General features: G+C 39.7%; 2 protein-coding genes across 6 annotated transcripts in view; both read right to left on the bottom strand.

The window, feature by feature from the left end:
* Nucleotides 1-7,580, bottom strand: part of SLC12A1 (solute carrier family 12 member 1) — a 109,329-nt gene extending 101,749 nt beyond the window's left edge. For 3 of the 5 annotated variants that reach the window (XM_006151071.2, XM_014588828.1, XM_006151074.2), the window contains exons 1-2: nt 7,535-7,579; nt 5,771-6,384 (exon numbers count right to left, since the gene is read on the bottom strand). In XM_006151071.2, coding sequence (XP_006151133.1) covers nt 5,771-6,190 — 420 coding nt within the window. In that variant the 5' untranslated portion in view covers nt 6,191-6,384; nt 7,535-7,579. Of the gene's footprint in view, nt 1-5,770; nt 6,385-7,534 lie in introns of all 5 variants that reach the window. The other 2 variants (XM_006151073.2, XM_006151072.2) reach the window with 1 other exon arrangement.
* A 5,096-nt stretch (nt 7,581-12,676) lies between these two features.
* The window catches only part of CTXN2 (cortexin 2), a 15,909-nt gene continuing 14,188 nt past the window's right edge, over nt 12,677-14,397 (bottom strand). The window contains exon 2 of the mRNA XM_006151069.3: nt 12,677-13,064. Coding sequence (XP_006151131.1) covers nt 12,762-13,007 — 246 coding nt within the window. The 5' untranslated portion in view covers nt 13,008-13,064 and the 3' untranslated portion in view covers nt 12,677-12,761. The remainder of the gene's footprint in view (nt 13,065-14,397) is intronic.

Raw genomic sequence — 14,397 nt, 5'->3', positions numbered from 1 at the left:
AGAGGAGAATGGAGGAGAAGGGATTGCGGCGTGACCATCCCCCCTGGGGGGTGATTTCTCGCTTTCTGTCTCTATGTCTCTCTCTGTCTGTCTGGCGAGCGCACGCGCCCTACAGTGAAAATCTCTCAAAAAAAAAAAAAATGGTTGGTTGGTTTGTTTAATATTACAGAGCAAGGATAGGACAAAGAATCTTTCACTGCAGTTAATCTTACTAATTTTATTTACAAATTACTTTTAGTTGCTAACAGTCCAATGACCCAAATGTGAAGTAATTTTTAAATTTTTGTTTTGGATCAGTTTCTATACAGCAGACTTTCTTAAAAATAATATTTGCATTTTAATTACTATAGTATTTTATACTTTTTTCTTTTTTTTGGGAGAGGTTTTTGCTATCGGGCGCGTGCGCTCGCCAGACAGAAAGAGAGAGACATAGAGACAGAAAGCAAGAAATCACCCCCCCAGGGGGGGATGGCCATGCCGCAATCCCTTCTCCTCCATTCTCCTCTCGGGATCTTGGGTATGCACGCACACGCGCCCGGCATGAGTTTTAAGCCACCGGGTCTGGGACGCGAACCATGGTTGACTATGTGGGAGCCCAGCAACATAGCCATTACGCTAACTGCTGGTTCCCCGTATTTTATACTTTTTATAAACAGTTTATTTCACTGACATCAGAACACATGGCTTTGATAGAAAGACTATATCTTAATATTTTCCAAATCCTTTGTACTTGTGTTTTTCAGAAATGCTAACAAAAATGGTGGTTAGTAAGGCTGAAGAAGAGCTCTGTTTGGTTCTTCTTCTTTTTTTTTTTTTTTTTTTTTGAGAGATTTTTGCTATAGGGCGCGTGCACTCGCCAGACAGACAGAGAGAAACAGAGAGACAGAAAGCGAGAAATGACCCCCCCAGGGGGGATGGTCACGCCACAATCCCTTCTCCTCCATTCTCCTCTTGGGATCTTGGGCACGCACGCACACGCGCCCCGCGTGAGTTTTAAGCCATTGGGTCTGGGACGCGAACCGCGGTCGACTATGTGGGAGTCCAGCGACATAGCCATTATGCTAACTGCTGGTTCCCCTGTTTTGGTTCTTCTTATAGTTAGCAGTTGCATATGAAAATGTAGCCATAAGAATTAAGCTGGATTCTGAAAGCAGAATTCTCCTTACAAAGTAAAAATACTAATTTTTGTTATATGTCAAATAATCATTATACATGATTTAATACAGAAAGATTTTGACGATATATTATTTGGTGAACATGGCAGAGTACAGAATAATGTATAAAATAAGTTCTAATAATTATGTGGAAAAAAAGAATGCAGACATAAAATTAGATAGGAATACAGATTTTTTTAAAAGATAAATGTGTATATTTGTATAAGCCTAGAAGATTTCTGGAAGGATTTACAAACAACTCTCCATAATAATTGCTCTGGGTAACTGAAGGTTTATGGTAGAAGAGAGACATCATTTAGTACTTGTTAAGTATTTTACCAGTGTATATTTTACTTTTTAAATAATAAGCTAGTATAAAATTTGCTACCATCATCAATGACAGCCATTTATTTAGTTCCTACCCATCACAGGCAATGTGTATAAGACTAATTTTCAAAAGCACTCCACAAAATACATAGAAGTTATGTAGCTTGTTTAATATTGCAGAGCAAGTAAAGCACAAAGAATCTTTTTCTCCTGCTTGTAACTAGTTTCCAGAAATCCATGATTGGTAACCAACAGGATAAGCATTTGTTTCTTTGTTACACAGAAACTGAAAAGGATTCCTTCAACTATAATCTCAAATCCTTGTGAGTATAATTTCTGTTAATATCTATTACTCCTAGTTTCAATTGAGGTAGAGGCTTAAGGTCTTTCACATATATTTATTTTTAATAATTTTTTTATTTAACTTTATTATTTATTTATTTACTTTAATTTGACCAGAGAGGGACAGAGAGAGAGAGAGAGAGAGAGAGAGAAAATGAGAAAGCAAGCTGCCACGTCCAGGACTCGAACTGCGGTCGGCCATGTGGGAGTCCAATGCCCTTAACCACCATGCCACCTGCTGGCCCACCAAATATATTTTTATTTTAATATTTTTATTCACGTATTTTTATTTTAATATTTTTGTCACGTAGATTTTTCCTATAACCTCAAAATTATAACTAGGATTTGTACAAACTTCAACTGTATTCCTGACTATGTCATGCCCTTCAGCACCATGGACTGTTGTTATAAGGCTTTTAAAACCATTATAATCATGGATACAGAATTCTATAGCACCCATTGCTTTTTACTTTTAAGTGATTTAAGTAAGCACTATTATTCATATATGTGTATGTGTGTGTGTGTGTGTGTGTGTGTGTGTGTGTGTGTATATATATATAATTATTATTTTTTTTTTGCTCACAAATCCTGTGAAGTATCTGATCCTTATTATGTAATATTTGTTCTAATAATTATTTCTGGTTGTGATTTGAGGAACTCCTTTAAAAGTGTCCAGGGCCACAAGGAGGTGGCAGCACAGCCACGTTCCATTGTGGGTCCTCATCTCTTATTGTAGGGTGGGATGTGGGACAAGGGTAACAGCTGAGTCACATTCACTAGCAAGGCAGAAAGGGAGAAATTGAAGAAGGCCCAGACTAGGAGCATCTGCAGTGAGAGGAGGGCACAGATGTAGGACATGCAGATAGGCAGACTGGTCCATAGAACTCCAGCAGCACTAGAATGGTCCTGGTTGCTGGAACGTGCCCGTCATCAATATGGTGGCTGTATTTCAGTTCTACTCCCATGTGGATACTTCTACATAATTTAATCGAGGTGAAGTACTCTGGACAAGTGAGAGTCCAGTTCATAAAGAGAAATAACTTGGGCTGGCCCTGTGGCCTAGTGGTTAAGGGAGCTGGATCTCATATGGGTGACTACGGTTCAAATCTCATGCCAGTAGCTTGAAAAACATGCTGACTATGTGCGTGTGCATGCCCCAGATCCTGAAAAGATGGAGAAATGGAGGAGAAGGGATTGCAATGTGACCATGCCCCATTAGGGGTGCTTTCTTCCTCTCTTGTGTTCGCACTCTCTCTCTCTCTCTCTTTCACAAGCTCAATTCAGTACACTGAGCTTAAACCTAATTTTTAATATAATTAATTTGTCATTCCTTTGTGTCTGAGGGAAAAAAAATGGTTTAACTCAAAGTCTTTAGTCTTATTTCTTTAAAAATAAAAGAGCAGACCAAATAGCTATCAAGTGTGTCAAATACAGCTATAGCATCCTGTGGTGTGGTTATTCAGAGGGTTTTAAAACAACTTTTCCATCAGAGCTTTTCTGCCTTTATTTAAAGATATACATGAGCTATTGCTTTAGAAATTATAAATAAGCTACTTTTCTCTCTCTAGAATGTCAATCCTAAGAATAATATGAGTTACATCTATTTCCTTTTTAATGGAGTTAAAATGTTTTTGGTTCCATTGTAAATTGGGGGAGGGGATGAATGTGACTATTTCAATTTTGATACCAATTTTAACAGAGGAGGCAGCTTTAAAAGTTATCACAGGTAACATTGTAGAGTATGGTAGAATTTCAGGGTTTTTTGTCATTGTTCTATTTTTAGTACTTTGCTTAAATTTGCTTTTTCAGAACCGAATTGAAATCTCTAAATTTCTCTTTCTGCCCCTTCCATGTTTTTCTTTTTTGAGAGGTTTTTGCTATAGGGCGCATGTGCTCGCCAGAAAGACAGAGAGAGACAGAGAGACAGGAAGCGAGAAATCACTCCACAGGGGGTATGGCCACGCCACAATTCCTTCTCTATTCTCCTCTCAGGATCTTGGGCACGCATGCACATGTGCCCAGCGTGAGTTTAAGCCACCGGGTCCAGAACTCAAACCACAGTCGACTACATGGAAGTCCAGCGACACAGCCATTACGCCAATTGCTGGTCCAATCCTCCCATGTTTTATTGAAGCCCTCAGTACTCTTGTCTGTCGACCTTCTTTTCTTTTTTCTTCTCTCTTTTCTCTCCTCTCACTTGGAAAAGGAAAGTACTACCTCAGTCTGATTTCAGGAGTTTCAAATTGCCTCCCTTCTCAAAAATCTTCATGGGGCTGATGTTTTGCCTGAAGCTGCCACGTTGCTAACTTCTTTTGATCAAAGCATCACATATCCCAAATAAGATCTAAAGCTTGTGTCTATAAAGAAACCAGCCACTCAGCAGTGTTGCCGATATGGTACATAGGGAGAGGAGATGGAGGACAGTTAAGGACATGGCCTCCTCCTTGAAGAGTAACTTGGCCTCTGGTGGTAGGACCAGAGTCAACGAACTGGGCAGCCAAGGGGACTATTTGGAAATGGGCTTCCTCGTGGAAAGAAGGATGAGCAGAAACAAAAAGGAGATTTCCCCCTATATTAATATATTTCCTGAGAACAGTACTCCTGGAATCTATGGAGTGGGGAATCATTTAATTAAAAAAAAAAATCATTGAATAGTGGTCCGGCCACTGTGGCCCATGATCCTGGCTGGCTGAAAGGTCGGGATGGGGTAGGAATTGTGGTGTGAAACCCTGCTGAAGGTGCTTGTCTCTTGTGGTCTCTGTCTCTCTCTCTTTCAAGAAAGAACAAAACTTAAAATTATTGAATGAATGCATGAATATGAAAGTAACTATTCTAATCCTTTTTTTTCTCTTCTCAAAAGTAGGGCAAAGGCTAGTTGGTGGCATGGTAGTTAAGGCAGCTGGGTCCTGCATGGCATGTTCAAGTCTCTGGTGGCCAGAAAAGCACACAGCCATGTATACATATGTGCCCAGAATCTGGAGAGGACACGAGAGTGAAAGGGATTGTAATGTGGCCATCCTCCTTGGGTGGGGAGGTGCTTTCTAACTCTCTCTCTTTGTCTCTCACATATCCTATGGCAACAAACAAACAAACAAACAAACCAAAATAAGAAAAACAAAAACAAAAACAAAAACCAAACCTGGGCAAGAGTAAACTACATTTGAATATATAATATCTAATTATTCTTCTTAGTACGTAATTATATTTTATAAATGGTATTTATTCTTAACTATATTTCAGATGAGGAGGAAGATAATGTCCATCAATAAAGTTTAGAGCAAGTTATCACAGAAGAAATCGACTAAGCTTCTAACTGATTTGCTACAAGATTAGGAAAACTGCTGTCTCATACTTCTAGCTGATTTGGGAGCCCTGGCTAATTTCCTTAAATAATGAAGAGTTTAGCTACTTTCGCTGCTTCCGTTTTTAAATTTAACTTAGTTAGTTTTATATGGGTAAGTACATTCAGGAGCCTCAGGCAAAGTTTTGAAGAAGGAAGGGATAAAACGCTGAATCTTACAAATCTCTGCTGTCCCTTTAAAGAATATAAAAAAATATAGCTATGCACACTAAAGGCAGGCACCACAGTGTTAACTACAGCAAGCACCGTGCTTCTTTTCCCCCACAATTGGTGTGGAGGCATTAATACTAAGATGGAACCAGCCTGCTATTCAGTTTGACATGTTTAACTAAGTGTGAATTGAATAGACTATCACTGTAAACAAGATACGACACATTGCCTAACTTTCAGAGTTAATCCTTTAGTTCTCTATCCTAAGTCAGTAAACATTTATGGAGCACTTTTTGTGTTTTTCTGTTTATCCGGGAACCAGGGAGTACAGTGTAAGTAAGTAAGACGGATGGTTTGGAAAAGATCTCCTCTGTGATCTTTTCACTTTCACAGTATGATTACAAAGGAGGAAATGACCTTGCCTCCTCCAACTTACCTTTGCAAGTTGCTCATGAATCTCCAGCAGGCTGGGCCGGTTGACCTTGGGCCCACTGATGCTGCCGGTGTTGCGATAGTACTCGATCTTGGGCACAGCATCCACGGTGTTGTGACCAAACGTTTGTAGGTAGTATGTGTTTGTGTGAGAATCGTAAGCATGAAAGCTGGCATCTGTCTTAGCAGCTTCTCCAGTTTGGAGGAAATTGTCATAGCACTCCTGGCTCCCAGGTCTAAAGCTAACTCTGATTCTGTGCTGAGCTTCATCCCCGAAAGAGGTTTCTTCATAATGTGGTGGGTCAGTGTTGTCGTCTACAGCAGCACTGCTCTCGTGGCCCTCATTCACGACATTCACTTGAAAGCGGTTGGTATTACTGGGCATTGGATCCAGAAATATGTTGGCAGAGTTGTTGAGTGACATCTTCCAAAAATGGATTTTTTTTTTTTGGATTAAGCTATCTATTTTATGGCTGTTTAAAAAAATATGTATTTCCTTCTCAAAATAAACACTAATGTGGTCACATTAGAGAGCTCCTGGCTTTTATTCTAGACAAACTCAATAAATAGATTCTTGATATATTGTCTCCTATACCATCTTCGGAATGTTCTTCAGAGCTGTCATTGAAAAAGAAAATTAAGCTTATTCCAAGTAATACAGGTAATAACACAAATATATTTAAGTAGGGGTGGGGTATGAGGAAATAGGTTGCTTTTATGAGACACACAATTTTAAATTCATCTCACTAAAACCTCAGTCACCTGAGCAATTAAATCCTGTAATAAATAACTGGGGACCTGCCTCAGCAAACAGAATGTCCAATGGCATCTTTAAAATGTTACCTGCCTTAGTAGTATTTGTGAGGATTCAGTGCATTTGGATTCAATATGATTTTTAGGACAGAACGAATGAGAATATTCTCAGCCAGAAATTGACAGTACTAAAAGTGGAAACTGCCAAGTACATTATGGTTGATAGGAACATATACCATAAAATAAAAAGTTTTAAATCTAACACTTCCTTAAAAATTTCCTCCTAGCTTTAAAAAACTGCCCATATTCAAGTAATACTTTTATTCTAGAAATATTTTACCTATGCAACAAGTAGAAAACTTACATTTAAAATGAAAATGTTAAAAGTACAGCCAGTCAAGCTGATGTTTCTGTAAGTTGTTGGTTCTTGTACCATCTTTCAAAATGGTTCAGTTGCTCATTTATTTGTTGGCTTTACAAATACTATTATGGAACCTTTAAAAAATATGATAGGGAAATAAATCATAACTCTTGATAAAGTCCTATGCTGTGTTTAGGTAAAATAGTCATACTCTACTGCCTTCTTTCAATGAAATGTTCTCAGTCATTGAGAGGTTTCTGTTTGCCTGTGAAATGAATAGACTACACAGTAATCTTCACAATTCCATAATATGAGCCTACCGCAAAACATTCTCTTTAGAATATTTTTTTATTGCTACCTCAAGATTTGGCTTTTCAAAGAAAGTTCTAGAAAGATAAGATAAATTCAAATAGAAACATGCTTCTCTCATGCAATGATTAAAACTATTTCTTAGAATTAAAAAAAAAAATCCAGCGTCAACTCTCAAATAGCCTTTCCTGGAGAAATTATAAGTGGAAGCATTATCTTTTTAGTTTTTGCAGAATATGTCACTTCTCTTCATAGTCCTTGACACCTTCACCCTTACACCTCAGAATCTACTTTATGACTTAATACTAAGTGCATTTTTATTCTGTCCGGAAATGTTTAACTTACCACCCAGAAGCCTTCTTCTTAGGAAGCGTAACCTGTTTCAGCATCACTCAGGAATATATGGGGCACCTTGCTTTCAGCCCAGAATCTTAGGCTTCTTCTTATTGGTTAGAATCCTTCTTGAAAGAGAAGACTGTGCAGTGATTGGCCTGGAGTGGTACTATCAGCCCCACCTGCTCATTAGACCTGAGGAACCTTAAGTACCACATAAACTGGTAAGTGGTGGTAAACCATTAATCCTTTTCAACAGGAAGTAAGGTTTTTTTTTTTTTAATTTATAAGGAAAATTGGATTGCTCAATAGTAAACATCCAAAAAATATGAGAATTGCTAAGTCATTTGGGGCTAGATAAATTGATTCTGATGGTCTTATTTCGATTTTGAGTCCTAGTGACTTCTTATTGCTCAGCCTGTGCACCAAAATATAGTCCTCCAGAGATAGTCCCTATACTTTGTAACTAGAAAATGGCATCTGAATTATTGTATCTTGCTTATAGTAGATATTATCTTAACTCTTCCCTGCATGAGAAGTGAGCAGATTGAGAATAAAACCAATGATTTATAAAAATATTTCTACCTAGTGGGAAAAGTATTTTAAGCAGGAATCAAACCACAGGTAAGTTTTCCTGTGGCACTACTAGGAAGGTCAAAAATAACCTTTTTGTTTCCATCTGGAGAAAAGATTTCTTTTTTTAATCAAACCCAGTTTTTGAGTTTTGTTAAGAAAAAGGCTTTGCTCAAATCTGTGATTTGGTGATTATTAAAATGGCTCAAACGATTCCTCCCTGCAGGTTCTGTCATTGGTTTTCAATTAGGATGATTGAATGTGTCCTCCTTGTGTCTTATAAGAAACTATCCAAGTAGTTTTCTGTTGTCTGAGTAGCTCAGTTGGGGTAAAATATCATGGTTAAAAGCAAAGCTCTAGAGTGAGAATGCTCAATTTATATCTTGGCCCTGCTACGTCCTAGCTGTGTGAACTCAGGCAAATTATTCAATGTCTCCGAGTCTTAATTGCCCATCTGCAAATACAGATGTGGTTAATAACGGTAGCTACCTTGTAGAATTATTGTGAGGCTCAAGCAAGTTAACTTGTGCATGGGGTGTAGAACAGCACCGGTTGTGCACGGTGCTTGCTTTTACTATTTTGGTAATATTTACAATTGGCTGGTGACTTTTGCTTAGTCACATCTGAGATTCTGACGTGAATCTGGGATGAATCACTAGAGACTGGGATAGGTATCGTGCCTATTAAAATAAGGGGCAAGGTCAACTGCTAAACAGATACAGGATTATAGAAAGGAGTCTGGAGATACCTAAGTAAAACCCCTCAGATGCTTTTAGTCGCATACATGTCATACTAAATAAGCTAATGTCATGAGGCTTCAGCAGGTTTTTTTTACTAGTAACTATAACTCGACCTGCTTTTAAAGGCTACCAGGACAAGACTTTTATTTGTTGGAGAAGGGTTCGAATTCCCCACGTAGACAGTCTTTAAGCATGAGAACCAGTCACATGTCAGATTCAGCTGGGTTGTTTAGACTAGGGGGCAGCTAGAATGTAGCTGGGAGACCCAAAACAAGTTCCACTCACCGGATCGGGACAGAAGCTATAAACTGATATCCTCCCCCCACATTCCTTCAGGGGCTACCTGCTTACTCTTTTAACTTTTTTCCTGCACCAAAAACTGTGAATGCCTCAGAGATCAATCAGTTCTTCTCTCTTGCTGACTGACTGCCTGACTACAGTGTAGTACAGATTAGTTTTAGTCTTGGTCTTACATCAACCAGACATTTTCATTCTAAGCCTTTTATCTCTAACTGTGAAATGAAAGTCTTTGTTCTCTATTAAGGGGATTCAGACATTCAGGAGCATATGGGAGATAGTTTGGGGATATGAATGAAATGACACCGTTCATAAAGCCAACATTGAAAGGTGAACCTGATTTAGACCTTTCAGGCAGGTGGTTTAAGGTACCAGGAGGAAGCTGTCTCCATCTTTCCTGAAGCTCCTCCATCTTTCCTCCTGTGTCTCTGTCAAGGCGTTTGGAAAGGTACAGCTAAGAGCTGATTGGTTATGACTTTAGACATCTATTCTTGAAGAACTAGCATTTCATGAGATTTCCATGTTGTAGCTGTACTGTAACCAGCCTTACATACTTTTTAATCCCGGTTCTAGTTCTAAAAATGCAGAGGCTGAATTTTCTGTCCCACTCCTTACCTCTGAAAGTCTAAAGCATAAAGTAGATCATGAATAAAAACTGTGAATTAAAACACTTTACGGTAATAGAATTTCTTGGAACCAGCAGATGGCTTAATGGTTACATTACTGGACTCCCAAGTAGTCTACTGCAGTTTTGAGTCCCAGACTTATTGGGTGTGTGTGCATGTGTGCCCAAAATCCTGAGAGGAGAATGAAGGAGAAGGGATTGTGGGGGGGGGATTTCTTCCTTTCTGTCTCTGTCTCATGCCCTATAGCAAAAATCTCTCTCTCTCTCAAAAAAAATAAAATCTCTTCAGTGAGATTAGCAATAATATTGTGGCAGAATTGATCATGTCAGAAAAGCTTATAGCAATTGAGCTTTCAGAACTGATGTTCATATTTCATAAAGTTATTTTGCCTTTTGATTGTATGGGCCTTTCTCCTTTGAAATAAAACATCTGGCTTGGCTTTGTTCTAGTCACCAAAACAGAGGGCCTGGAAGGTGTCTTCTCTAGGAGATAAATGGAATGCCTGTTACTTAAAAACATATTTTAGAAAACACTTTAAAATCTGTGGTCACACAAGAGATGCATAGTGTCCCGGTACATACAACGTTCAGTGTGTTTAGCTGATCGTGACTCAAGAGAGATTCTTAAGCCAAATTACTAACTGGCTATGAGGACCTCCAGGCTTACACGTTTGTCCTAACTAAGGTACAAAGAGCCTCCGTGAGGAGACGGTCTAATTCAGAAATTCTACAACCAACTCACATATACAGATGTGTTCTTTTTTTTTTTGGAGAGGTTTTTGCTATAGGGCGCGTGCACTCGCCAGACAGACACAGAGAGACAGACAGAAAGAGAGAAATCACCCTCCAGGGGGGATGGCCATGCCACAATCCCTTCTCCCCTTTTCTCCTCTCGGGATCTTGGGCACGCACGCACACGCGCCTGGCGTGAGTTTAAGCCTCTGGGTCCAGGACTCGAACTGTGGTCGACTACATGGGAGTCCAGCAACATAGCCATTATGCTAACTGCTGGTCCCAGATGTGTTCTAAATCTTTTAGGAATGGGAAGAATCTATCAATCCCCCAAAGACGCTTGGTTTTGCAATGCCATAAACCTGAGCAGTAATTAAGTCTGTTATATGTAGAAAGTTGAAGGCAATGTCAGGAAGAGCAACAGAGTTACCCTGCCCGAGTTCAGCTCCTAACACAACCACTCCCCTGCTTAGTGACTTCATTTAATCTCTCTCAGTCTCAGTTTTTTATCTGTAAAACTGAGATAAAGAGAAAATGAAAATAGTAGTCCCAAACAGAAGTGATTGGTAAGAGGTTCGAATAAATGGAAAGCAGGTAATTTGGTGCTAACTCCTTTTTTTTTTTTTTTTTTTTCTGTAGGCGATTTATTTGTCAGAGACAGTGAAGGGGAAAGGGACAAATCACCCCCCTGAGGTAGGGGGAAAGACCATGTTATAATCCCTTCTCCTCCTGGGACTTCTGGCATGCATGCACACGGCCTAACTCTATTTCTGAGTATAGTTTCCTAATCAGAAGGACTTTTCATGGCATCTTTTTAAAAAAAATCTCTTTTTTGTTTCTTTATTTGAGAGTTTTTTGTTATAGGGCGCATTCGCTTGCCTGAAAGACAGAGAGAGACAGAGAGACAGAAAGCAAGAAATCACCCCCCAGGGGGGATGGCCATGCTGCAATCCCTTCTCCTCCATTCTCCTCTCGGGATCTTGGGCAAGCACGCACATGCGCCAGACATGAGTTTAAGCCACCGGGTCTGGAACTCGAACCACGGTCGGCTACATGGGAGTCCAGCCACATAGCCATTATGCTAACTGCTGGTCCCTCATGGCATCTTAAATACTCATTCATCTCAAATGTCTGGGTTTTCAGGTACACTAGTCTCATTCAGAAGGCCCTGGAATTAAAAAAAGACTATTAAATGTAGTCTTTTTATAAAAAAATGATTTTTGCTATAGGGTGTGTGCACTTGCTGGAGAGACAAAGAGATATAGAGAGACAGAAAGTGAGAAGTCACCTCCCAAGGGGATGACTACGCCAACAATCCTTTCTCCTGTATTCTCCTCTGAGGATTTTGGGCTTGCAAGCACACATACTGGCCATGAGTTTTAAGACTCCAGGTCTGTGACTTGAACCAACTTTTGTCATGCGAGAGTCCAGTGATGTAACCATTACACCATCTGCTGGTCCCTAAAATGCTCTGGTTTGCTCCCTCATTAAAATACACAGAGATTAGATGACTTATCCAAGGCTGCAGAGCTCTGACAGAGGCAGAGCTAAGACTGTACTTCTTGTTTCAGATGGAGTGCTCCTTCTACGAAGTCATGCTGGAAACGCCCTTTTCAATTCTACATATACAAGGATTGGGGGAGGGAGGATCAGTATAAAACAGGTCTGGTTTGGACCCCATGCTATAGCATTTAGTTGCAAAAAATTGAAGAAGAAGAATTAGAAGAGTCAGGGCTTTATGAGATTTGGGAAACTTTATGGCTACTTGAAGAGTTTTCTTTTTTTTTTTTCTCCAGGTGTGGAAATTTTTGACCTATGGCTATTATTAGAAAAATTACATTCTATTTATTCTTTGGACTGAAAATCCCTTTGTTTAAGACCTGATTAATGAAAGCTAAAGGGGCCTGAATCTGGAATATGGAGAGGGTATGTGGGCTTTGGAGAGAAGAGAAAGCTAGAAACCGCTAGCTTCTTGGCATAAGAAAGGAAGCAGAAATTTAAGGCAGATGCTGACGATAATAACAAATGTGGTATATAGAACTGGTGTAATCCTTAAGCTCAGTTCATTAGAAAGCTCAATGTGGGGACAGAGGAAAGTAAGGAATCTCAACAATAATTTATCATTTACACGGCATGGTGGATTAGTTAATCACAGATGTTTATTGAATTCAGTGAATGAAATGAGCCTTCTTCCACACACTCGAGGTAATTACAAATGTGCCCACCACGTGTCCCAGTGGCATAACCATAAAAATCACAAAGCTGGAAACTCTCATGCGAGTGCGTACTCAAATGTCCCTTTATCAAACTCTTCAACTTCATCTTCCCATGTGGAGGAAGGCATGCTGCTATACGGGTCTAGCAGGATTTTAAAGCATCTGATAATAAGAAGTCCCAAGAAGATACACAAAATCCCAACAAAAGCAAAGCCAGTTTTTTGCTCCAGAGTCAACGAGAAAGCTGTTACTTCATTGACACTCATTTTAGCCGAAGAGTTGCCGCAGTAGGTACTACTCATTATTCACTTGCGCATCGCCGTGGCTCTTCGCAGTTCCTGCTGGAATCACCTCTGGGCCTAGGTACAAAATTGGACTCAGTTTAGTTTACTCTTGTATGATATTGGGTAGGAAGCTGTGTTATGAAACCAGGCACTTTCAAACTCTCATGACTTAACTTACAAAAGACATTTGAAAAGATGATCAGATATAGATCAGAATCAAATTAGCATCGGAGATGCTAGTTCTGTGGTAGGAGTTACAGAATTGCCTTTGTAGACACATAAAACAGAGCTTACATACTCTACATATAAAATTCATGAAGGTGAACATTCAAATAATTAACCCACAAGCTTCTGATTAATTGCTAGATGATTAAGCTGCTGCTTCTTTGGTTTGAACTGTCAGCTTGCGTTCACTTCAGGTTTGGGGTGGCGAGAACACCATAAATAAGCACAGAGTGTAAGCTGCCAAGCTTGTTTACCTTCTGTACTTCAAGGTCTACCTCCAGGGCCATGTTGTGGGGCACAGATTCTGATCATTTCAAACAAAAGCACCCCCCCACTTTGACTCCCTTAGTTTTTATGCTTATGTACATGCACTTTCCTCTCTATTACCGCTGTATACACTCGATGTCAATTTCTTAAACAGAGAAATTGTGTTTTAAAAATTATATTAACATGGGACCAGCAGTTGACGTAATGGCTATGTCGCTGGACTCCCATGGAGTCGACCGTGGTTTGAGTCCCGGACCCGGTGGTTTAAACTCACACTGGGCTTGTGTGCATATGTGCCCAAGATCCCGAGAGGAGAATGGAGGAGAAGGGATTGCAGTGTGGCCATCCCTCCTGGGGGTTGATTTCTCACTTTCTGTCTCTATGTCTCTTTCTTTCTTTCTGGTCAGGGGCTATGGCAAAAACCTCTCCAAAAAAAGAAAACAAAAAAGAATTATGCTAACATGAGCAGTGCTCAACATAGCAACTTGGGAGTAGCAAGCAGTGGTAGTTGTGGGCCCTCAGCCACCTCCCCACAATCTCCATTAGCTTTCAGAACACCCTAAATAAATAAACATAAAATCCAAGTTAAACAGTGTATTTTTTTCTGCAAATGCAACTTCTAGACAAGCTTCTCAGTCTCTCCTGATCAGAGTTCCATTTCAAGCCATTACTATTGAGATTTGGAGAATAAAACCAAAGTGTTCAGAAAGTACATGCTGAAATGAAACAAAATACTTTTTCCCCCCATTTACAGTCTTCACCCATTAATTAAATTAATTAATCAAAGGGCCAGCAGGTGGCGTGGTGGTTAAGGTACTAGACTCTCCCACATGGCCAACCATGGTTTGAATCCCGGACCTGGTGGCTTGATTCTTCACTTTTTCTCTCTCTTGCTGTGTCTCTCTCTCTCTCTCTG

Source organism: Tupaia chinensis, unplaced genomic scaffold, assembly GCF_000334495.1.
Source record: "Tupaia chinensis unplaced genomic scaffold, TupChi_1.0 Scaffold000312_2, whole genome shotgun sequence".
In the NCBI taxonomy this organism is placed as follows: Eukaryota; Metazoa; Chordata; class Mammalia; order Scandentia; family Tupaiidae; genus Tupaia; species Tupaia belangeri.
Note: the sequence above shows the minus strand (reverse complement) of the source record. Positions and strands in the feature narration are given on the sequence as shown.